This window comes from Lates calcarifer, linkage group LG13 (assembly GCF_001640805.2).
Source record: "Lates calcarifer isolate ASB-BC8 linkage group LG13, TLL_Latcal_v3, whole genome shotgun sequence".
NCBI classification, from domain to species: Eukaryota; Metazoa; Chordata; class Actinopteri; family Centropomidae; genus Lates; species Lates calcarifer.
In genome coordinates this window covers 8,454,446-8,478,605 of record NC_066845.1, presented here as the reverse complement: position 1 = coordinate 8,478,605, position 24,160 = coordinate 8,454,446, and the positions used below count along the sequence as shown (strand labels likewise).

The window sequence follows — 24,160 nt, the reverse complement described above, 5'->3', positions numbered from 1 at the left end:
GCCAGAAACATTAAAAAAAGTCAGCTAAGAGACAATATTTTCAACTTCATTAAGTTAACGTTAGCTTAATGGTCACACCAGCAGCTGATAAAATATGCTAGCAACATAATTTCAGCTGAGAAAATCGATGGTCTCCTTTTGTCTACCTCTGACTGAAATCAAGGACCTATTTTTTCCAAGAATTATTAAAAATTTTGATGGTACATCTGCCTCCATTATCCATGTAAACTACCTATGTGCCATGCTAGTATGGAAAGTTTGACACACATAGCAACCAAGGGGGGGCTAAGTGAATAGTCAATTAATTAAACTGTGATGCTTGTAATTGGGAGTGAGTAAATAAGAGGCATGGCAGTACCTGTGGTTAGATCTGCAGGAGGTAGGAGGTGTTGGAGAAAGAGACAACAGAGACAAATTAGGTTCCAAACATATTAACATATTTCAATTGTAAATTCTTTGACATGCACCTCACAAATAATGTTATCTGTCATGCCTTTTCTCTGAGCTTGTTTCAAAAACATATTGATTACACAGACAACACAATACACAAAGCAACAAACAACATATATTCAACATGCACAACTTCACAGTATGAAAAAAGACATAACATCAACCCTAATCCCTAGCTGCAAGGATGTGTAGGTATGTAACGCACCCTCAGCAACTTGAGAGAAAAAAGAGACAGAGAAAGATTTCTAGAGTGTAATTTGTGTTAAGTAACGAAAACGATGAGATGAAAAGAAACATTGATCTATAAACACCAAAACTATGAATACACTATGAATTTAAACCTGATGTGTTAGATTTAACACTTTTACATTTGATAAAAAAAAAAAATCATTTGTAGTTATGATTATCTATTTCACTCACCATAATAGTAAGGCTCCTTCTCAGTTCCTGCACATTACAACAACAAAAAAAGGTATAAAAAAAAAAAACCTGATTAAATGTTCGCTTTTGTCCCTTATTGCATGGACAGTATCTGCGCACTAGAATAATGTTTCTTTTTCTCTCAAGTTCCAGAGGATGGGTTGGATCAGACATGCGCAACATATGTCTTTATGTTTCAACAAATGTTGCCCCTCTTTTTAAGTCCAGTGAATTTTAGGTGTTTTATTCTAATGTGCAGATACTCTCGATTTTTTAAAATCTTTATTAATATTCTCCACACAGCCACTTTTCTACGTCTTCATAAAATGCTTCATGCCCACACATATCTCACGTCATGTGTGCTCTCTCTGTCTAATTATTTGCACAACACACACAGCCATACTTGAACATCCTTTAATATGCAAAGAAAACTCCTTAAAATCTGGTGATACCTAATAATTGCAGATTAAAAAAACTACCTTGCCAGTGTAGCATTCCTTTTTTGGCTTTCATGCCAACTACCAACCCCTCATCATCAATCTATGGACATCTATAGACCCAGACTGAAAAATACATACTGTATATACAGTATTAAAAGTCTAAAGAGGGAGTCTTGAGACAGTCAGACATAAAGAATTATATGAAAAGAAAGAGACTGAGAATAGCCCATAACAGTAAGATCATTGTAAAATGATGATTTCTTTAGCTTCTTCATCATCTTAAGGTCTTTCAAAGTCTATAAGGAAAAAATAAATAAAAAAGAATGTACTGCAGGCGAAGAAATGAAATGTTTACATCTATACACCTACAAAAAATAACCATAAGTCATTCAAGGATTTTCACTTTAATGAAAATTATAAAATTGCTGATTAATTTTCAGACAAACAACTTATTGTTAGTGAAAGTTAAATGTTAACATTGATTGATTGTTACTCCTCACCTTCCCAGGGCTTGTGCATGAAGTGAGCCTGCACCTCCTTTTGGTCAAACCCAAATTTGTTCCTAGCCACCAGTCTGTACCTCCCATTGTTGAGGTGTGTGGGGCTGTCCAGCTGCAGGCAGCCGTGGTACTCCCTCTCTGTGATGTCGTGGATCATGGTCATGATGTACAGCCCCTCCGTCACCACCTCATCATCCCGAAACCACTGTAGCTGCGGCACTGGGTTTCCTGGAAAGGTTGTGAGGACAGTACAAGAGACTCAGTGATTTTCACTGGTTTCACATTCTTTAATTATCAGTCTGCGGTCTTTGTTTATGTAGTCATTGCTGTTGAAATTACTATTCAAGATTTAGCGATGGTATTTCATGCTGAGACCTCACCAAATCACAGAAAATTAACAGCAATGTATTGTTATAGAATATTACCTGACACGCTGAAAGGGATGCACCAGTGATGGTCTGAGATTGCATCACTCAGCTTAGTGATTTTGGGAGGAACTGAGGGCAAGGGAAGAATAGAAGAGTTTAAGATACAAACAGAAAAGACAGAAAGCAAGATAAGGCAAAAGAGCAATTCAGGGGTAAAACTAGTGAAGTGTGCAAAAACACTGATTAAAAGCTGAGAAGAACAGTCGTTTTCTCCAGCTTTCAATTCTCTGTTTTAAAGACTATACTATACAGACAAACGCTTTGACACATTAATCTACATTGAATTGGTCTGCAAGAGGGTAAACCTACAAAGTATATCCAGCAACAGAGATGATTCTTTCTCCCCCACAATGTTCTCAGCAGTGCAGCTGATCTTGCTGTTGTGGTCCAGGGAGGAAACGTTGGACAGTCGCAGCACCGAAATCTGGCCTGATGTCTCGATCTGAGTGTGCAAACAATCAAATCTTTAGTAGTGGTGTTACATGAAACTGCCGTGACAAATAATCTCTCATGGTTTGGGGGGCACAAGAATCAGATTTGGCCTTTAAACCTGAGCTGACACTGGTAATGTAGAAGTTGAATAATGTTTAGAATATGTGGCAAACGCATGGGAAGCACTGTCACATTCATGACACTGTATGCAGCAGGCAACAGAGTATGCAGGGTTTACATTATTCATGTACAGTAAATCTGCTATATAAACTAAAATGTTAGCAAGCATGCTTGAGAAATTGGTATCGTTGCAGCTCTTTAAGTAATATATCCAAGTTTGTGTTTCTGTGTGTGTGTGTGTGTGTGTGTGTGTGTGTGTGTGTGTGAACTAACCACATAGTTGGTGACCAGTCCCATGTTCCAAATCAGCTCAGGTGAGGGCACGCCAGAGGTTGTACAGGACAGCTCCACATTTTCCCCTTCCATTATTGTCACTTTGGCGGGGTTCAACGTTACCATGGGAACCTCTACATACAACCAGGGAGAGGAGGAGGAGAAGAGGATGAGGAGGATAGAGGGAAGAGGATATAGAGAAAACTTAGGATTCATGGCCAACTCTTGTCCTTTCAGTTGAAACACAAGGCACATTACAAGCTGGACTATACGAGTGGAAGAGCAGGCAAACACACATCCGCTACCACAGAGTGAAAAGAAATGCACACAAAGACAGACCTCGAATTCAATCTCCCTCTCTCTCACACACACTTTCATTTAAGCACACTCACCCCAATCAAACAGTCAGACAAAGAGACAGAGTTCAAACACAGTGATGGTTACACTGATTACTAGTGCATGTCTTCAGCAGCCCAAGTACTAAATTGATTGGACACAGTCTGAAGCCTCTGTCAAAGCAAAGACACTGGTGACACTGTGTGTGTGTGTGTGTGTGTGTGTGAGAGAGAGAGAGAGAGAGAGAGAGGGTGTACAGTGCTGACCACAAGATGACCTGAGCATGACCAATCAGACTCAATCAGAGTCTTGCCACCCTTGTCCAATAACATCCTTGGTGAAGAAAGGAAGAGGAGAGGATAAGAGAGGAAAAGAGAAAAGAAGAGAGGAAAGAGAAGAAAAAGAGGAGCAAAAAATAATATAACACAAAACAAGAGGAGAACAAAAGAAAACAAAAAGGAGAAAACATGGACAAAGAAGAGAAGATGATGAGCAGAGAGGAGACAATAAACACGAGAAGAAGATGAGAACAAAGAGGAGAAATGGATGAGAAGAAAGGAGAACAAAAGAGAGAAAGAAGAGAAGAAGAGCAGAGAAGAGACAATAAGAAGAAGAAAAGAACAATAAGGAGATCAAGACTTAAGAATGAAATGAAGACGAGAACAAAAGAAGAAGAGAACAAGAGAAGAGATGGGTGTCGACAGCTACTGCAGATAAAACTGGACAGATTTCTTATCAAACCCTCTCCTCTCCCCTTCACCCCTCCTCTTCCAACCTCTCAAGAATGTTTATCACTACGGCAACCCACTCAATCACCGTGAGACGCACTAAAAACCAGTCATTTCAGTGGTGGCAGGCCAGCTGCCATATCAGAACCACATATCTTAACAGACTCTCAGTAAATCAGGTCACACTACACACACACACACACACACACACACACACACACACACACAGCTACACCGTATGAAGCCAAGAAATCCTCCTTGGGTTTGATATGAGTGCAGTTGTCATGATCTGTCAATACATAGAAAATTATTTCCATGTTCAATTATTTACAAGCACAGCTTTGGTAGTCAAACCATCCATGACGCTCTGTGATTGTAATCCTTTAGCTGCTCAGATGTGTTCAGAATCAACAAGTAAGGCTGAAGAGGAATTTAGCGTAATTAGCATGGCAGACCAGCCTGTGTCCGTGACAACACATGAGTCATTACGTGGAAAGATTTCACTATTATGTGCTTCAGCATTTGGCCAAGATACAGCCCACCTGCAGCCAGTTGTAAACATATGGAAAATACTGGCAGGCAACTGTCTGCAGAGGGTGAGCCTGCAACAAATGTTTTTTTTTTGTTGTTGTTTTTTTTAGGATTTTTGTTGTTGTTGTTTTAAACTCTGTTTTTTTGTTTTTGAGCATACCAAGCAGCATTATACAAACAAAAGGGGAGATAGGAGATTAACGATAACAAACAAGCAGATGAAAACAAACCAAAGCAAAAGTATATACAGTATATTAACAAGGTAAATAGTTGCTACACAGAATGTAGTATTGTGATGGGTTCACAAATATTAATAAGTATTTGTTATATTACCTTTGACAGAGTTTTGAACGCAGTGTAGCATAATCGATAAAGTTCTGCCACATTTTGTTGAATTTTCTGGGGGAATTATGAAGCACATACCTGAGCTTCACCAGACTGAGGTGCTGCATCACCTTCCCTCAACAACAGAGTGTGAGTGGGGGCCTGTGGGTTTTTCCAATTCAGTACATGCAAGTAGTGTTACAAAAGCTCTAATTGTATATTTGGCTCCAGTCATGTGGCTGTACTCATTTGAAATACCAAATACAGCAATCAGGCAATCCATCTGTATCTAGCTCCAAAAATTAGAAACTCAGTGCTAAATGATACGGACAAGAGAGGCAGAGAATGCACCAGTCACATGCAGCACAGTATTTACATCTTAGCAAATTTGATTTGTTTTAAAACATCTAATAAAGGATGCGGCAGAATTGTATTTTCATTTACGTTTTTTGACAAAACAATCCTAACTCAATGGCCATTCTCTAGATTTGAGCTAGATTTCTATCTGCTCTCCATAATTGCTCATTTTATGTACACCTGTAAGGGATATGGATGAATTGTGAGACAATGGGCACAGACATTTAACCCCCCCCCCCCGATTCAAAGAGACACAAAACAACTACTATTGTGCCTCTTTGCAGCAGCTTTGTGTCTGGTAATAGTTATTTGTTGTCTGTTTGCAGTCATTTTGCATAATTTTGGTGTCATTTAGTGTTTTTTGCAGTTGTTTTTTGACTCTTGCTGTTTTACATCTCTTTGGGTTTGTTTTGCTTGTTATGGACATTTTGTGTCTTGTGTTGTCGTGCATCTCATTGCAATCATACTGATTCTCTTTGTAGTTCTTTTGAGTCTCTTTCTGGTCATTTTGTGTCCCTTTAGTCAATCAATTGACTTTCCAACAAGAAATGTTAACAACAAGGTCACTCAAGATTTACACTCAAAAGGCCAACACGGGCTTTTTTTCACCTTCCTGTGGCTTCATGATAAGATGGAGGTGTTTTAATTGGGAGGCAACTCACGAAACCAAAACGTATCTCACTTCTATTTTCAGTCAGTCATTCAGTCAGTTGCAGTGATTTTTGGTGGGACATGTCTGCTAAACTAGGTTTATTCATGTGCTTCACATCTATGACTTGGTGCGTCTCTGCCCTGTTTTACATAAATCATATGTTGCCAGGATGAACATTAGAAATAATGCATTTGTACCAGAATTTTTTTTCTTGGTCTTTTAGTGCAGACTGCATGTAAAACTGAATACTAATTGCTCTCATTCTAGTCAGCCATTACAACAGGTACTTGAGAATATAAATATATTTGCTTGTTTTTTACACTTTGTGGGATTCACTATTAATGGCTTATTTGAATTTTCTCAAAATCTACTTACTTTGTATTGCCAGTGTTTTCCTAGATGTCAAAAAAAGACCTTAAGTAAATGGTGATTTCTTTACAATTATAGAACTGCGAAGAATTGTAACCATGAAAACCTTACCTTATCAATTCCAGCAGAATAAATGTGTGAGGAATACATCTCATTAGCAATGCATATATGCCAGTCCTTGACACTCCTTGAATCCAGATTGCCCTCATTCACCAGGAGCGTGTACTATGAATTGACTGTGAATTACAAGCACAACATCACGGATATGACCCGGTGATGTGGAGCTGAATAGCTGCTCACAGCTCATATTTAAAAGGAAAACATCCACTGCTCTCTGTATTGAAACCTCGGCACAATACGCCACAGCATACTTCAGCGTCATTGTTGGAGGTGTCATTGTTGTCAGCCCTTGTTATAGGCCACAATAGGCACGTCCATATCGGTGTTTAGAGAAGTGTTTGCATTTATTCTGCAGTGCTCCAACCCTTCCACCACACCAGAGATGTCATGATTTCTGACGAGAAGCAGAGGCAGGCGAGAGGGAGAGACATCTTTGTCAAATGTGCAACAGGGAGAGGAGGAAATATGCTGGAGAGTCACACAACTCAAATCTGTCCCTGAGTTTGCCTCTGCATTGTTCTCTTGTTCGAGCACAGTGAAGACTGTCAACGCATTATGAGAAAGATTCACAAAATAATTTTGGCTCAAAGAATTCAGAGAAACGGGGAGGGGAGCGAGAGCCAGCACTGGCTGAGCAGCTTTGAATCCCTGAATCTGCTATAGATTATTGCTTTCTAACTTAAACTACTGTGGGTCGTTTTAACACCTGGCCTGCTCTGACTCCGATATCAGATAATTAATAGGTTTTAATTTTCCTCAAATCTGTCAATACCTGCCTTGACTGCATCTGTCACTCTTTTACTTTTTTATCCTGAGGAGTGCTACAATGAAGTTATTGCAGCAAGGGGCTTAGTATTCTTGTTTACAACACTGTAACCTAACATTTAACACATTTATCCTGTTTCCTGTTGGTTTATTTATAATTATGATCAGTGGTAATAAATGATCACATATTGGCACAAGGCATCATGGTAGTTATGGCAGTATGGTACAGTTAAGGTTAGGCAGCTTAAGAACTTAGGGTGAAACGTGCCTCCTGCGCAAAAGCACCTTGACCGCTACACCATTACTTTCCACCTCTTGACATGAGGTACACACTTCTCCTTGCGTTGGTTTTGGATGAGCTGGCTCAGCTGTGTATCATTTCTGTCATATGAAGGACCCCTGATAAAATATAAAATCAAAACTGCATCGTATTCTATTTTTACACAATAACTTTTCAAAATCTTTGCAGTTGCTTTCTTCCCTTTCCTATAAAGTTGATTTAGTAAGTAGTTGTGACCAGCTTTGCTCTTCTGTTATGTTTTCAAACCCTTTTGAAGCCTTCTGTTAGCAAAACCACACTCGTAAATGACAGCAGCATGGCCTTAAAAGGAATTCGGGAGACCCAAATGTTGGTGGGATGGCTACTAAACGTCATGTCCAATACTTTTAACATACTTAACACTCTCATAAAGCAAGACATGTACACCAAACTAATTTGTCTCTGTCAGTCTGCTCTGTGCTGATTTGCCTTCGAACTTGTGTGTTGATTTAAAGTTTAGTATTACAGCTTTTGTGTCTTGTCGTTTAATCTAATTTAAGTCAGTTGAAAAAGACTGACACTAACATATCTACGGTGAACTCCCCAAGAATATAAGCTGGAGAGAGAATGATGGAAAAGAGAGGGGAAAAATACACATGAATAACAATTAGAAGACAGAAAAGGGGATTATGAAACGCAAAGGAGCCGTTCCAGCCAAACAAATGAACTGACAGAGAGACAGACAAACTGAGAGGGAGACAGATGAAGACAGAGAGTGCCAGGTCTGTGATGTCACCAGCAGAGATCTGGTAATCCATCTGCTGTCATTTCCATGAAAAAAGCACCTTTGCCAAGGATAGTTGGTTTCAATTATTAATGTTTCCATTTTTTAGAGCAGTTAGCAGATACTTTTACTACAGAAACCTATGGTTGTAATGAGTGTTATCTTAGAAAAAGCTTGAATTTCTTGATCCCCATGAGCTGAAGTCTTCATATGACTTGAGTTGTTAAAGGGAATTAAATAAGAGTGTAGAGTTTATAGGTTTTTAGAAGGGTTTCTTTAATCAACTGAGTGGAAGTGCTTTAACACCTACGGCTATTTGAACCCCAACACACTGAGTGACACACTTCACTTATTTTCATATTGCACAGGCGTGGGACTGCAGTTACAACAGAGCAGCACTTTTTAGTAAAGTTTTGTGTCAGTCAGCAGTGCAAGCAGTCTGCGTTTGCCAGCCTTTGCGAGCAGAGCTCCAGTAATAAACAGTTCACAGAGAGGAACAGAGAGAGAGAGAGACATATGCGGGTGGCCTGAGAGATCAGTGTCAGCCCGAGGGCATCATTGGGTACTTCCTTTCCTTTGTGCCTTCCCCATACGTCACTCAGAAATGATCAGGCATACAGAAGGAGAAACAGCGAAGCAGACAGACAGATGGAAAATTAGTAATAAAGAGGAGGAACGAAGGCTGGAGAGAGGGAGAGAGAAAGAGAGAGAGAGAGAGGGAGCAGCAAAAGATGGAAGGAAAAAAATGACAGCGAGAGCAAAAGGCCAGCAGTTTGGCCAGACTGCGAGGTCTTTTGGTGTATCACTGTTAGCCCTGGGGCATTATTTGGCATCCCCTGCCCCACCATGTCCTCCTCCTCATATGTCACTCTGTCAGGGGGTCCCCTGCCCACCTCTCCAGGGGCCCTGTCGTAACTGTGCTAATGCCAAAAATAACCTCTACTAATGGAAGGGAGGCAGAGGGGACGGATCAATAGGAGTTATCAATGACATTGTTAGCTTCCTGCAAGCTAACTTATTGTTTGTGTCCTGTCCTGTGCGTCCCGACTGCCCTGAGCTATTTTTGACCATATAATTTGGCCTGTCAACAACAGAGATGGAAAAAATACTTTTCGGATTCTTGTTCTGCCTCATTAGAGCAAAAATTTGATTACATTTCGATTTATGCCTATAAAGCTTTCCTGGTTGCTGTTATTGTGTGTTTTATAAATTGAATGCAGACATGATGTGGGTATTTTATGTTCTCACTTTACAGTAACAAACCAGATGTGACTGGACTTATTCCCCCAAAGGCTGGGACAATCTGAGTTTCATTTGTTTACTTGGGTCAAGCTCGGGCTCTGTATTATTACTGAATGTTCATTTCAGCCAGATTTGTGCTTATAAAAACCCACAAATCCAGGCTGAGTTTGGACCGATTTTTTCTTCGGAGAATGAGAGCAGGTCAGGCTCAGACTTTCAGAGACAGGTCAAGCTGTAATCTGACCCTGTTTATGAATAGAAGAGAGTCCAAAATAGAGAGACTCATTAAAAATTCATGTGGGAGGCATACAGTAAAGAAGGGAAGAATAAAGCGTCAATTAACTGCTGACATTTATACATTCAAGCTTGATAAAGACTCCCATAAGCAAGCACATAAAAGGTTTGTGGTCTGTGGAAGTCTGCACTGGAGTGACAGCAAGCTCGCTGGCAAGCTTGACATCACACGTGTGCTGTACTGTAATATGCACTGTAGCAGGCACTCATTGTTCAGGAGTTCTCCAGGAACACTGAAAAAATGTTTCAGGAATTTTTAGGTTTCAAAGGATTTCCTGGTTTGCAGCCACAGTGTTCCTAAATGTTGGAATATTAAATACTGTTGTTTCTTTGCAGCTTAAAACTAAATATTTAATTGTTTTCTTAATTTATCACAATCAAATATGTGAAAAATGCCTTCCATCACTGTTGCAGTTGAGTATATTAGTGCATCTCTGCAAATCCTGAAACAATTCTTCCCTAGCTGACTGCTACATGATGATTCAGAGAAAAAGGAAATGAAATCTGCTGCGTGACAGCAGGTCACCGGTGCTATAGGACAGGGTGCAGATGGTCTTTATAACACTTCATTTTACTGTGATACATGCGTTGAATTTTCTCTACTCAGCATCTTTTGAGGCTCACTGATGTCATCTGCTTGTTCAGTCACGCAAATGCTCCTTCTCAGTATAATATCTTTCTGCTTCTATAATATCCTGCATGGTGACCTTTCTACACACACAAGCAAATGTCTCAGATGAAATGTAACCACCCTATAAGGTGACATAACCTGTCACACACACACACACACACACACACACACACAAAACCATGCACTTCTCCTTCTAAATATGTCAAACATTTCTCTCTCCTCCATCTAGCACCTAATCTATGCATCACATGGGTAAAGATCCCTACAGGACAGAGATGACGTCAGCCTGTTCATTGTCATTGGCCTTTCAGTGACACGCATCAGAATCCAAATTACATTTTTAAGCCAGCTCTAAAAGCAGGGTTTCAAGTGTGCATGCACGCATTCATTTGGTCACCTGTTTGCTTGTTCATGTGTAAGACATTGTGGCTATTTTGCACTATGCTGTGTCTAGGGAAATTACAATATACAAGCTAAGCAGAGCCTTGCAGAAGTGAAGTACAGTATGTGCAGTGTCCTCACTGTAGCTTGTGGAAAGTCACATACCAGTGGGTATATATTGCTGATTACCGCAATGGCTTCTCACTGCATGTATTGTATTCTTTGTACAGTTATTCTCATAGGTTTTAACAACAAACTTCACTTTCTTTCCAGTCACTCATCCCCCACACCTCCCCTGGGAACTGACAAAATACTTAGCACACTTGTCTTGCAGTAACAAATGTTGTACAGTATATGTCCTACACTTAAACACATACGCATTTATGCAAACACACACACACACACACACACACACAACTATGCATGTGCATAGAAACACATGTGAATGGAAAGTTTTCTGTAGAGGAAAATCATTAGAATTACAGTTTTCCTCCAGGTGCTGCACTCTGCCACAGCTTATAAATCTCTTCCCCAGCTCCTTACTCACTCTGTGTGTGTGTGTGTGTGTGTGTGTGTGTGTGTGTGTGTGTGTGTGTGTGTGTCCTCACCACAGTTAGGCAGTGTCAGTCTGGACAGCAGCTTGCGTCCTCCATCCTCAATGCAGCGCAACTCCTGAGTGTCTGCTTCCTCTCCTAACCACAGCTTGATCCACATGTTCTCACAGGAGCAGTGTAGAGGGTTTCCTGACAGGATCCTAGACACACACAAACACACAGAACAGTCAAGAACAGTCAGTGATTAATGATGAGTGAGAGAGCGTAACAGAAGATTTGAGAAAAGTAAGCAGTGTGTGAATTGCAACTAAGTGTATGAGTGCATCAAAGGAATTGCTTGACATTTTGTTACATTAGCTTACTTGCTTTCTTGCCCAGAGTTGGATGATATAATTGATACCACTCTCATGTCTGTCTGTTAAATATGAAGCTGCAGCCAGCAGTAGTAGCTTAGCATTAAGACTTGGGGAATGGGGGGGGGGGTCGACTAGCCTGGCTCTGTCAAATGATAACAAAATCTGCCAGCTCTTCTGAAGCTCGCTAATTAAGATGTTATATCTCATTCATTTAATCCAAACAAAAACCGAGATATAAAAATAATGAGGGTTTTTTGTGCCTGTGATTATTTCTTGGTTGGTTGCAGTTAACACCCTGAAGCGCTGTCTTCACCCTGAGGCTGCTGGGCAACCAGTGGATACTCCAGAAAGTCACTGACCTCGGACAAGAAACTGTCCAGCACATAGCACTTCGTAAAACAACAGCTTGTCATTTTAACACTTAGTGTTTGTACAGATTTTGAAAAAAATAGTGCTGATAGGCTAGTTTTGTTGCCTTTGCATGGAGGCTGTTTCTACTCTGTATGCTAAGCTAAGCTAGCTGGCTCCAGGCTTCAGCTTTGTATTTAATGGCAGCAGTGTTGATGTTCTCATCTAACTCTTGCCCACAAAGCAAATAAGAGTATTTTCCCAAATGTTGAACTACTCTATGCCTTTCAGATACAGATTTTTTAGCTGCCACTTCACATGAAAAAAATATTCATTATAGTAAAGAGAGAATATCATGAGTATCACATATGGTATCATGAGGAAATGTTTCCCTTTATTTACAGGTGTCATAGCCAGTCACACTGAGCCCTGGTGGCTAATTGTCGCCTCAGCTAATCTCTTGCCTCAATCTAAATGTTAAAAATAATAATTTTCTGGCTCCAAAAACCCAAGGTTAAAGGCAGCTGTAAGCCAAGCTCCAAGCTATGGTTGACGTCACAGTCACTATAGGTCTATGTTTATGTACAGATTATGATGAAAACTAGAGGGTAACCCAGAGAGTAAGGAACAGATGGACAGATGGACACAGAGACAGACAGACTGATAATGAAGGCTGTACTGAACTCACAGATAAGAGATGTTGAGGTGTCTGAATATCCTCCAGGAGAGCGATGACAGGTTGTTATCTTTCAGATTCCTGGAAATTAAATCGAACATCAGGAAATTAGATTGTATTTGTAATACCACAACAAAATATTAGGTTGATGTTACAGCAACTAACGGTGCATTTCTACGCACACCAATAAGCCTACATTATTTTTCTCATTAAAAGTTTCCCCCTCTAAGGAACTGTGACAATTAACCTTAAGTGGTGCATTTGATCAGTGTAATAAGCATCAGACTTTAATTATGTTTACAAGGTCCCAAGATTTAACAATCAATTATAAATTCTGTTCAGTGTGAACCTGAACTTGACTTCACTGTCCATCAATCTTTCAGCCATTTATTTCTGATTAAGTTACTTGCTATAGTATTACATACTGTATAAATTTTCTTAAGCATTGGAACCAATTCTGTATTTGTAAGTTAAGACCATAAATAATACTTATGTTAATAAATTAACATAAGTAAAATCAAACTAATTACTTACTAAAAGTGATGAATAATGGCCTAACAGCTGTAACATCTATAGAAAGCAGCGAGCATAAGTGTTCTTACTTACAGGTACTGTAGCTTGATGTTATTTTGAAAGGCCAGCTTCGATACATATGTTAGCCTGCTGCTGGTCACCGTTCTAACAAAAAGAAATAAATATATAACACCATCGTCAATATCTTCATGAACAACAACAACTGCAGCATAAACAACAGCAAAAACATTCTGATCATCTCCATGAAGACTGAGAAAACACATTTCTGCCTCTTTTTTGAGTCATGCTAGAGGAGGATATATACCAGCAAAAGGACTTTTTCGCAACCTGGCAACCCAAATTCTGCCCTTATGAATAAAACATAGATAGCATAACATTAGTCCCAACCTATAAATGATTTATAAACAATGCCTTTTTAGAAGGTAGGATCCTTTAAGCCAAAAGGGATGGACATTTACGACTTGTAGGGCACAGATATTATTAGCTTAAAGATAGCATCTGTATACCGACATCAGAGGATATTAGCAGTGTTATATGAGGAGACCATCCCACCAAGAAGAGCAACATATGTTTGTGTTTAAGTGATAAGCCCTCTAGCAGCCATACAGATTATGACAGAAGCAAAGGACGGAGTCAGGAGATGTTGTTACACAGCAGCTAAAATTGTATGGAAGAGGTCAGAGCGGATGGATGGGTCTACAAAACATCTCATCTTTAATGTTTAAGAGTGCTGTAACCATGGTGATCAAGGTACTCTAATCCTAACCTAAGTTAAGTTTTGGGAGGTAGTTATTCTAACACAAACCAGGGTCTTGCCCTAACCCTAACCAAGTCATTTTTGTGCCTAAACCTACCCAAACCATTATCAATACTCGTTTACTCTTCAACTGTGCGATGGTTTTGGAAGGCGCAGACAAATGGTGACATCCTGCTAATAGAGGCATCAAATCAGAAAATGCTTCCATGTGTTGCTCTACAGGGCATGGACAAAAAAATGTATTTTGCTGTTTAATTTCGAGGACTTGTTGTATTGTGTGCACTTAACTGTGAAATAAACAGACAGAGACACAGAAAGTTTGTTGTTCACATGGAAAGAAACCAATTGTCAGTTCATCTGGTGTGCAAGTGACATTTAAACGTGATAAAACCAAAAAGAGTATCAATATGGCTGCAGCTAATGATTATCATTGTCATCAGTTATGGTAATCATGTTTTGATTATCACAACTACAACTACAACAGACCCCAAGACATGACAACATAAGCTGTGTTGCTTTGCTCAACCAACAGTCCAAACCCAAAAAACTATTTTAAGAGTCAGGTGCCTTTAACATTGCTTCACACAGTACATTACTCAGCAGTGTTAAACACAGGTGCTCAGAGAGTCTGTGCCCTTCATCAGCTGAGGTGAGGCTTCAAGATAATATCATTATCTGATATGAAGTTGGTTTAAATGATGTTCTGTGACTGATTGAACTTGTCTGAAATTACTTGGACTGTGCAACACTTTTTATTTTATCATTTAAAAGTGTGACACTTGATAAATGATTTCTGTAAAATTATTCAAACTATTAAATAGTGGTATCATATATTAGAAAGTATTAACACTGCACAGAGTGCAATTGTGTGTAAAGTATTTCTTAGACATACAGGACAGTTTTACTCAGCCAGAGCAGCCATCCTGCCTGCATTTAGTGTTTTGTTCACACTGGATCAAACCACAATTAAAAGCATATACACTTCCAGTGCATAGCGTACTCTGTACTCATCTGTCTACCAAATGGGATATTGGCTGGGAAATTAGGTAGTGTCTACTTAATAGATTATTGCATTGCAAGAAAAGTGCTGCTTGGCAGAAAGTTCTTTTTTAGATTAAGAAATAAAATGAGACAGAGAAGCATAGCAAAACACAGTAACTACAAACGCCCTGGGACACAGCGATAAACACAGCAGGATTTTAAAGCAACAGCCATACACAATATACTGCCTCAAGCAAAGAGGGAGAATTATTGGTAAAAGCAGATGAAAATCAATATGTCTCATATAGTGGACCATAACAAGCTGAGTAAGTATAGAAATACTGTTGAAATGTTATTAAAATGTAGTTCAGTTTTTCTTCTACCTGCTTTATGTGGAGCCTATATTGACCATTATGTGCATATACAGAAACATTTTAACACAATAGGAGATGTTGTTAACAGAACAGCTGCAGAATATTTTAGCAAATATTTACACCAACAATGACACAGAGGCATTTTTCTTCTTAATATAAGCCGTAAATGACTCACAGGTTCCTGAGATTCTTGTAGTAGTGCAGGTCTTTGTCGTTGATGGAGGAGAAGCTGGTCTGGTTGGCGATGTAACTGTCAGGAGATACAAGTGAGTGTCAGAAGGCTCATTTGTTAATGGAGGGAAGCACAAACAGAAACATTTCAACAAGACAAAGAGACATAATAAGCCAATATAATTAGAGTTCAAAATTAAAGAATGATCTCCTGAAGCTACTGCAGCTGATATATGGTACACTAGAGGAGCTGGTTGTGTTTTCTTAAAAATAGAGACACAGGCACAGCCTTTGCCTTTTTTTTCCTCAGCTGCATTTGAGAAAGGCTCTTGACCTGTCAGTTTTTAAGGGCCAACAGGGGATGACTGTGGGCAACCCCCTCTTGTGAATGAGTATAACTCTGTGAACAGGTTCTGAAAAGCAGTACGTGTACTTCTTTTCAAATATCACAGCTTTGGGATCAGATGTCTGAGAACATTTAGGCCTAAACAAAACCTCCAGAGTGAACTGAGAACAGTCTCTCCTATAGAAGGAACATGCTGTAAGACTCACAGCAGAGCTCTTTGTTCTGCAGGAACCCTGCGTCTTACTGATGCATGTATTGTTTGGCTAAAGCTCAAAGTCACTAAATAATGTTTCCCATGCGATGACATACAGCCTCCGCCTGGGAAACTGAAACAAAAACTATTTTAATTAGATTCATTGATCTCTCAAGATCATTACAAGTAGTGAAGGACCACTGCTAATTATTTCAAATACAACATGATATGCAACCCTCTCCCGAATTTGTCTCTCTGAATTTATGCCAAAACAATCACATTTTAGTCAATAAGTCAATACACTGACAAGTGAGGACTGAAAAGACAGCGTTAACCATTACAGCTATCTCATACAGGGTGTCCTGCCCTTCCACACCACACACCATGTAATACCAACATCCCCAGTTCAAGTCCGGCCAGGGACCTTAGTTGCATATCAGCTCTCCTCTCTCTCCCTTCATTTCCTGTCAGCTCTCTGCTGTCACTATCAAATAAAGCCAAAAAGCCTCGGGAAAAAAAAGACACATAGAAAAAAAATAGCACTAAAATTTGATCCGTGTCTCTTAATAATTAAAGAAGCTGACCCAGAATGTCAGCATTTTTCAGTGACATAAAGAAACACTGATAAATGAATCCCCATTATGTGAAAAGCAGCCTCTTCAGTACACCGTTTCGTGAAATTACTTTCATTAGGGAGTGAAATTGCCCGACAGTAATGACAAACAACTAAAATTCATTTCTGACTAAATGTTTTCAAGGTAACGATCTTAAAGGTAATGTGCAGTTACACTGTAAGTCAGCTATAAAGACAAAAGCAGACAGTGTTCCAGTTCAAGTTAGATCGCTGAATAATAACACCATTGCCAAATACTTAAGAGCTTGCTCTTATATCCACCTCTGCTTTTTCATTAGGAGTGATTAACCCTTCAATGCATATTTTTTTAGTGAACAAGGAGTTAAGCTTACTACACTCACGTGTCCATCATCTTAAATATACTATCAGTAAATCGCTTTGATACAAAAGTAGATATTTTCTTAAATGCTGCCCTCTAATCCTTTATGAAAGGCTGCCTGTCTATAAAAACAACTCTGTATTTTCTGTCTTGTTAATATCCTTTAAAGAGCCAACACCCTCAAACTCTTAATGTCATTAGTCAAAAAGAAATATTGTCATTTCTGATTTTGTCTGTGTCATTCAGCAGACATCCACCTCCCTGACTCTACTGGAGGACATTCTCTCAGCAGATGGGAACTAAAAATGATTTGTTTGACTCAGCTTTTATAGGCTATTAAATACATCTGTACACACAAGACATCATCAGTGCAAAGTAACTGTACCTCAGGTGTTCACACTGACAGAGAGCCCGTTACATTCTGTCAGGTCGTGTGACTTCAGTGCAGATGTCCTAAAATCAGGATGACTTACCAATTAACACAACCAATGGACGCGACAACCCCATCTCCCCGTGTGTGTGTGTGTGTGTGTGTGTGTGTTTTTTTTGGCAAGGTCGTTTGGAATTAGACGTCGCACGGTCATCAGTAATTTGTCTGTTTACATTAGCCGAGCACTCAGTTGAATGCTTTTCACCAGATTGCTGGCTCATTTAAACAGCTTCCAAGGCTTCTCCAAGGCCTCGCCGATGAAGATTGTTTATCTCTGACAAAAGTCATTATCAACAAGGCCGTTTATCTTTGCCAAGAATGATATTGCAGCAATTAAATATTTTAATCTCCCGTTTAATTGCTCTCAGATAGAAAATGCTTAGAGTTGTTTCAATTTCTTTCTAGGCCATATGACGTTTTATGAAATGACGGGGGGCTGTACATTTTCAGCGCACACTGAGATTTTGTGTCATCTTGAATCACCACCTGACGGCCCGTTAAAGGACTGTCCAGTCTTCAAATACACGCAAACATGTTGACACTGTCTAGAAAAATCTGCTGTTCCTCCCTCCTGTGAGAATCGATTTTCCTCCGCTTTTTGTGGTTCATTTAAATACACTCATATAAGCCATCTTGGGAAGTGTCTGTGCTAATATTTGGACAGCGGTGTCTGGTGAGCGTGCGTGTCTCCGTCCACATACACACGCAGCCACACACGCGCGTGCGCGCACGCGCCTGCACGCACGCAGACACGCTTATGGCTTTGACTGTTTGTCAGAACAAAGTCAATCAGACCGCTTTCATGTTTTAAATGAGCTGTTTCCACGCTGGTGTTGAAACACTGATGTGCCCCCGTGATGGTAATGAACCTGTTATGCAATGTAGGTTACACATGATGCGTGTCTGAGCCGAACCCGCGCCAAATAAATGAACGCTTGACTTAAATTTAGATCCGAGCTGGTACGTTAGTGAATTCGCCTTAAATTTACGCATTGGTTAAAGATTCATTGAGCAAAAAAAAAAAAAAAAAAAAACAGAGGCGGTTCTGGCTCTTTCTTTGCGGACCGTGTCTGCCAGCTCCAGACACAATTGGCAGAGGAGGGGGTGAATGATGACATTCCTTTATTTGTAAAGTGTTGGAAATACAGCCACCTTGATTAAAGCGGGGTGAATGTGAATATTAAAGGACCACTCATGAGTCCGACATCTCCCTTTTGTAAATCGGATAGAGACACTCACATGTCGGTGATGTTCTCCATCTCCGCCTCGCTCTGCAGGACGGGGAAAGCATTGATACCCCGCTCCGGGTCCACGCAGGAGATCCTGGTGCTGCTGCAGGAGCAAGACGACGGGCATGCCTCCGCGGACATCCACGGATCTCCCGAGCCCACCGCCACCCCGACCGCCAGAACCCACCACCACCACCACAGGCACCGCCACGACCCGGACCCTCTCCCCGGCGACGAAGAGAGAGCCCCGCTCCAGGGTCTCAAGGCGCTCATCTCGGGTGCCGAACTTCAGCTACAAGGCTCGCTGAACAGCCCCACGGCCCCGGCCCAGGTTGCCTGGGATCAGCCCCGGTTCAGCCAATCAAGGAGAGAAGAAATAAAGCAACACACACACACACACACACACACACACAAAACAAATCCGGTGCTGAGGTGGATTCAGGCGGCGCGGCTAGAAAACCATCGGCCGACGCTGACAGAACAGACGAGACAGCGAGAAAGGTGTGAATAAAAAAAGAAAACAGGAGAGCGTGTCGTCCCGTTCCCGTGTGTTTCCTCCAGAATCCCCCGTCAGTCAGTCAGCCAGTCAGTCAAAATCACACTGCCACACTGACGGGTGTGTGCCAGGGAGGATCTCTCTCTCTCTCTCTCTCTCTCTCTCTCTCTCTCTCTCTCTCTCTCTCTCTCTCTCTCTCTCTCAGCTGACACGCACTGGCCGATGCCTCTCTCCTCTACACAATGTTCCCTGTGTGTGGATGATTCTCGGGTGGCGTTGATGGTGGTGGTGGTGGTGTGGGTGGATAAAGAATAAATGACAGTCAGGATGGGAGAGCCGTGCGGTGCGCAGGGGACGATGAAGGCTGCGATGAGGAGGGAGGGAGGGAGAACAGGAGAGGAAGAGGACAGGTACCAGCATCAAAGCACATCGTGTATAACGCGATACCTCATTGATTCCCCCCCGTAAGGAGATGCGCCTTGTTCTGCTTGCAGAAAGGTTCAGGAGGAAGGGGTCAGGTGCAGAGCAGAAAGAGGGGGGAGGGGGTCTTGCTCGAGGGTACAACGTGCGCTCGACGTGGTTGAGTGAATTCGTGTTTTCTGTTTTAATTTCTCTCTCTTTGGATCGTCAGGGGTTAAAGTTCCTGTCAGAGCTCACGGTCCGTGACAGGCTTTACCGGTCCGGCCTTGCCTTGAGTTGTGAACAAGGTGTGGGCGTCCTTGTCCTGACAGAGAGAGAGAGAGAGAGAGAGAGAGAGAGAGAGACGTGGAGAAGACTCAGTTGAAGAGGTGATCTAATTTATCTGGTAGATGGCTTCAGATTATGTGCCTAAATGAGATATAAGGGGCTATCAATTTGCAGACTCTAATTGTCATAATCATTCTCATCATCACTTCGTTGTCATTATAATCATCATTATCATCTGGATTAGGCTAGACGTTTCATAAGGGGACCTGTATACAGTTAATCAATAAGAAACAGCTGTCTGAAGGTAGCTACATTGGTTCCACACAGTCTATTTGAGAATAGGTAAAGTATAAATAACGTGGGTGAAAAACAGCCTGCTACTTCCCATTGAACAACATGCTATAGTATGTTTAATTTTCCTGTTTTAATGCCAGCTGAGCTGGTGGGTGCTTCCATTGTAAATACCCAGGACAAGAGGTGGATGTAATGTCTAAAGCAGCACACAAGAGCAAGCAAGAGAGAAAGAGGGAGCAATAACCAATCATCAAGTCTTTAGCTGGCGTGTACTAGAGCAAGCGTCACCTTATTAAATCATTAGGCCATATTTCATAATCATATGGGGCTCCCAGCCAAAACCAGACCTGAATCAATAAGCTGTCATCTTAGAGTGGAGGCTATAGGGCTGCATGCCAGTCTTTCCGCTGCTATAGATGCTATAGCTCTTACTGCTGGAAGCATTTCTGACACAGGAGCTGATCTGCCTTTTACACTGCACAGCCACTGAAGAACAGAACTGGTTTGCCTCAGTCTTTCACCTCATGTGAAAGACTGAGGAATAACAGCACATCTGCCTGTAGCAACAGCCCCAACACATCACAGCTGTGAGGAGTGCTCTCCTCTCCTCTCCTCTCCTCTCTCTCCAATGTCCTGTTCCCCATGTGCTGCTCTAATATGACGTTTGCACTGACGCACAGGCAGTGCACTGAATAGAGGAGTGTAATTATGGAGCTCTGTCTGTGTCTGAACCAATCTGGTGGATGCCTGCCTCAGAAACTGGGCTGTACACATTCTGCACAGAACAGTGTGGGCGGACCAATTAAAACATTGTCTCACAAACAGAATATTCCAATTACTCTCTGCTCCTTTTGAAATCTGACAGAGGTTCTAACCTGTGTCAAAGGTCTTTAACATTTTAAGCATGTAATCACCCTCTTGAACCGTCTGTCATCCACAGACAAAGCATCAGTCAGGATGCGTTTTATCCAACGCTGTGAGCATATTATAGTATGCCAAACATATTTAGTGTCTTGTGCAAATTATGCAGCATGTTTGATATGTTAATTGCAAAACACAAATCACCACTTTCTAATTATTTATATTTTCCATACAATATATGTCCGTATTTGGTTATTTTCAGCCAACTTAGCATTTAAATTTCGTGTTAATTGTCATGTAAATACACCTGGAGTTAGACAAAGTTTTAATGAGTGGCTCCACAGCATCAGACACTTTCCTGGAGTTGGTCCATTGGCGCCGAATTATAAAAGATCGTTTCAGATAGTACCATCAGTGTGATGACTGGTCTTTGTTGTCTGATCACAATCATGTATTTTTATGGGCAGAATAACCTCATGGGTCATAATCATTTTCTTGTGTCATCACTTTAGGGCTGCAAGGACAGATAATATGTGATCAATCCCTTAATGGTTCAGTTTACACATTGTGATTAAATGTTGTGGAAAATGTCTATCACATTTTCCCATTACCAAAAGTCTCAGTCGACCAACAGTCACAATCCCAACAATTGCAAAGTTAAAATTATATGAAAACTATGTTTACTGCACTCTTACAAATAATTGAATGTAATATCTTTTTTAATTGATTGATTGATTGAGTATCTATTTCAGCAAGCGTCACAATCACCTGATAATGCATGATAAGCGCTTGTTATTGCATCACAATCACCTATTGTTGTATCATTATCATGTATTATAGAATCACCTTTACCTATTGTTCCAGAACTAGTTATCATCTGTTGGTGCATCACTACACAAAAAACACAAAGGTCTTGGTTGACCAACATTCCAAACCAAAAGATTGTAAAGTAACAATTATGTGAAAACAGTTCTTGTTGCATTCTTATATACAAATAAGTTAGATTTCTTTAATATCAAGATATTTGAAAAAAAAAAATTGATTAACTGATTATCTATTTCAACAAGAAATCACATTCACTTGCTGCTGCATCACAATCACCTGCTATTAAATTATAAGCACCTGTTATTGCATCATAATGCCTAATGTTCCAAAACGTGTTGGTGCATCACAACCATCTATTGTCATATCACTTTTACCTACTGATCCAAAACCTATTGTTGCATCACCTGTGCTGGTGCAATACAATCACCTGTTGTTATATCACAGTTAGCTATTGTTTCACTCATCTGCTTTTAAATGAAATACATCTTTTAAATATGGATATCATTTATTTAATCGTGGTAATCACTTTCAGTTCACGCAAGGTAGAAGAAGAACAAGTCCTTTTCAAGCCCAAGCACTTGCCAGATCCTTTTATGATTTATTCATGTGGGCCCCTAAAAAATACACAACGGGGCTTACATCCTGCTTTACCCCAAAGCTAGGCTCTATATAGAGAAAGGGTCATGATTGGGACACTAGACACAATGAATAAGTGCAAGTATGTGCAGAAAACATCATGCTGGCTCATCCAGTGTATCAAATGTTTTTCTTCTTTTACTAACTGTGAGGGGTTTTGGCACATGAGCTATGCATAAATAAACCTCAGTCTGTCAGAACAATTTCTCCACCCTGCTCTTGCTTTATTGAACTTCTTGCCTTTGACCTGATCAATGGTTTTAACATGTGGACTGGCTACATCAAAGTGGAAATAGAGAACAGTCTGTAAAGAAGTGTCTGATCCTGTTTTGTTTCTTTTTTATTTACTTTTTTCTTCTTCTTTTTTTCATGTAAAAATGACTGACACTGAGCTTTCTAAACTGAGTTGCTGTTGCAGGACAGACATTCCTACAGGAATCTTTGTGTACGTTTCTTCATCATGTCATATTTTACAGTAATGATATGAAATGTTGTCTAATAATAGTTTTGTTTTGATAATTCAGTGTTTGCTATGAATTTGTATACAAAGCACAGAATAGTGTTAAATGAGAGCTCCCAGTGTGTGTCACCCAATATATATAAATATTATTATGTGCACTCACATTAACCTGTCCTAACCTCTGCATACTGTCAGTGTAGATTATGGTCCTCAGAAATTATACACTAGTGCCCTCTAGTGGCTGCTGGGATACTTTAAAAAAAACAAGAGCGTGGTGTCATTTGCACACACTGCATCCATATAGAAAAAATACACTGTCTCAGGGCAGAAGGGGGTTTTCTATGGAATAGATTAACTCATGAAAGAAACAAAGTGAGCGCTATTGACTGATAGTATGGCTACTATTGCAAACACTGGGACATTGTATATACACAGACTGTTCTTTCAAGGCTGTGGGGATACTAGAAGAAATGACTGAATGAAAGAGAGTGGTCATTTCATGCTGACTGGTATGTGGTTAGATTTGAGAAACTTTGTGCCAATAATTATTCCCCATTTGCAACGGAACATGCCCTGCATGAATCAGCTGTACACATTAACTCTCATACCTGTGTGTGTGTGTTGAACTAATCCCTTAATGACCTTTGACCATTCAAGGTAGACATGGCGTCAGTCATCAAAACAGAGACTTTAATCAGTAATGTGTGTGTGTGTGTGTGTGTGTGTGTGTGTGTGTGTGTGTGTGTGTGTGTGTGTGTGTGTAGTTCAAGCATTGCTGATGATGTGGGGACCTAAATTTGTTTACAGTTACAGTTCACATTATGGGGACTTGTCTTCCTTATCGGAACAAGGTCAAAAGTAGGGTAAGGGCTGGGGCAAGTACTAGTTATGGTTATGGTTAGAGTAAGTGTCCAGGAAATGTCATCTGAAGTCATGGAGACACGACTATGTAAGTAAGTAAGAAAGAAAGAAAGAAAGAAAGAGCACACAACAAATAAAAACTAACAAAGTAACAAAAAGACAACACCAGGGAGGAAAAGCGAGGACAAGAGAAGAGTTACAGGGAGAGACAGAGAAGAGAGAATCTTAGAGGGAGGGGGGATGGGAGGGGACAGGTACTTAAAAAAAAGTTTCCCACCAAGTGTCTGGCCAGTGTTTGAACA

At 40.4% G+C, this 24,160-nt stretch overlaps 1 protein-coding gene across 1 annotated transcript in view; it reads right to left on the bottom strand.

Annotated features, from left to right (window-relative positions):
* ntrk2a (neurotrophic tyrosine kinase, receptor, type 2a) overlaps nucleotides 1-19,997 on the bottom strand; it is an 80,909-nt gene extending 60,912 nt beyond the window's left edge. The window contains exons 1-10 of the mRNA XM_051075120.1: nucleotides 18,749-19,997; nucleotides 15,592-15,666; nucleotides 13,377-13,448; nucleotides 12,783-12,851; nucleotides 11,445-11,590; nucleotides 3,064-3,197; nucleotides 2,548-2,680; nucleotides 2,236-2,307; nucleotides 1,811-2,038; nucleotides 871-897 (exon numbers count right to left, since the gene is read on the bottom strand). Of these exons, the coding sequence (XP_050931077.1) occupies nucleotides 871-897; nucleotides 1,811-2,038; nucleotides 2,236-2,307; nucleotides 2,548-2,680; nucleotides 3,064-3,197; nucleotides 11,445-11,590; nucleotides 12,783-12,851; nucleotides 13,377-13,448; nucleotides 15,592-15,666; nucleotides 18,749-19,011 (1,219 nt within the window). The 5' untranslated portion in view covers nucleotides 19,012-19,997. The remainder of the gene's footprint in view (nucleotides 1-870; nucleotides 898-1,810; nucleotides 2,039-2,235; nucleotides 2,308-2,547; nucleotides 2,681-3,063; nucleotides 3,198-11,444; nucleotides 11,591-12,782; nucleotides 12,852-13,376; nucleotides 13,449-15,591; nucleotides 15,667-18,748) is intronic.
* Between the last annotated feature and the right edge of the window lie 4,163 nt (nucleotides 19,998-24,160).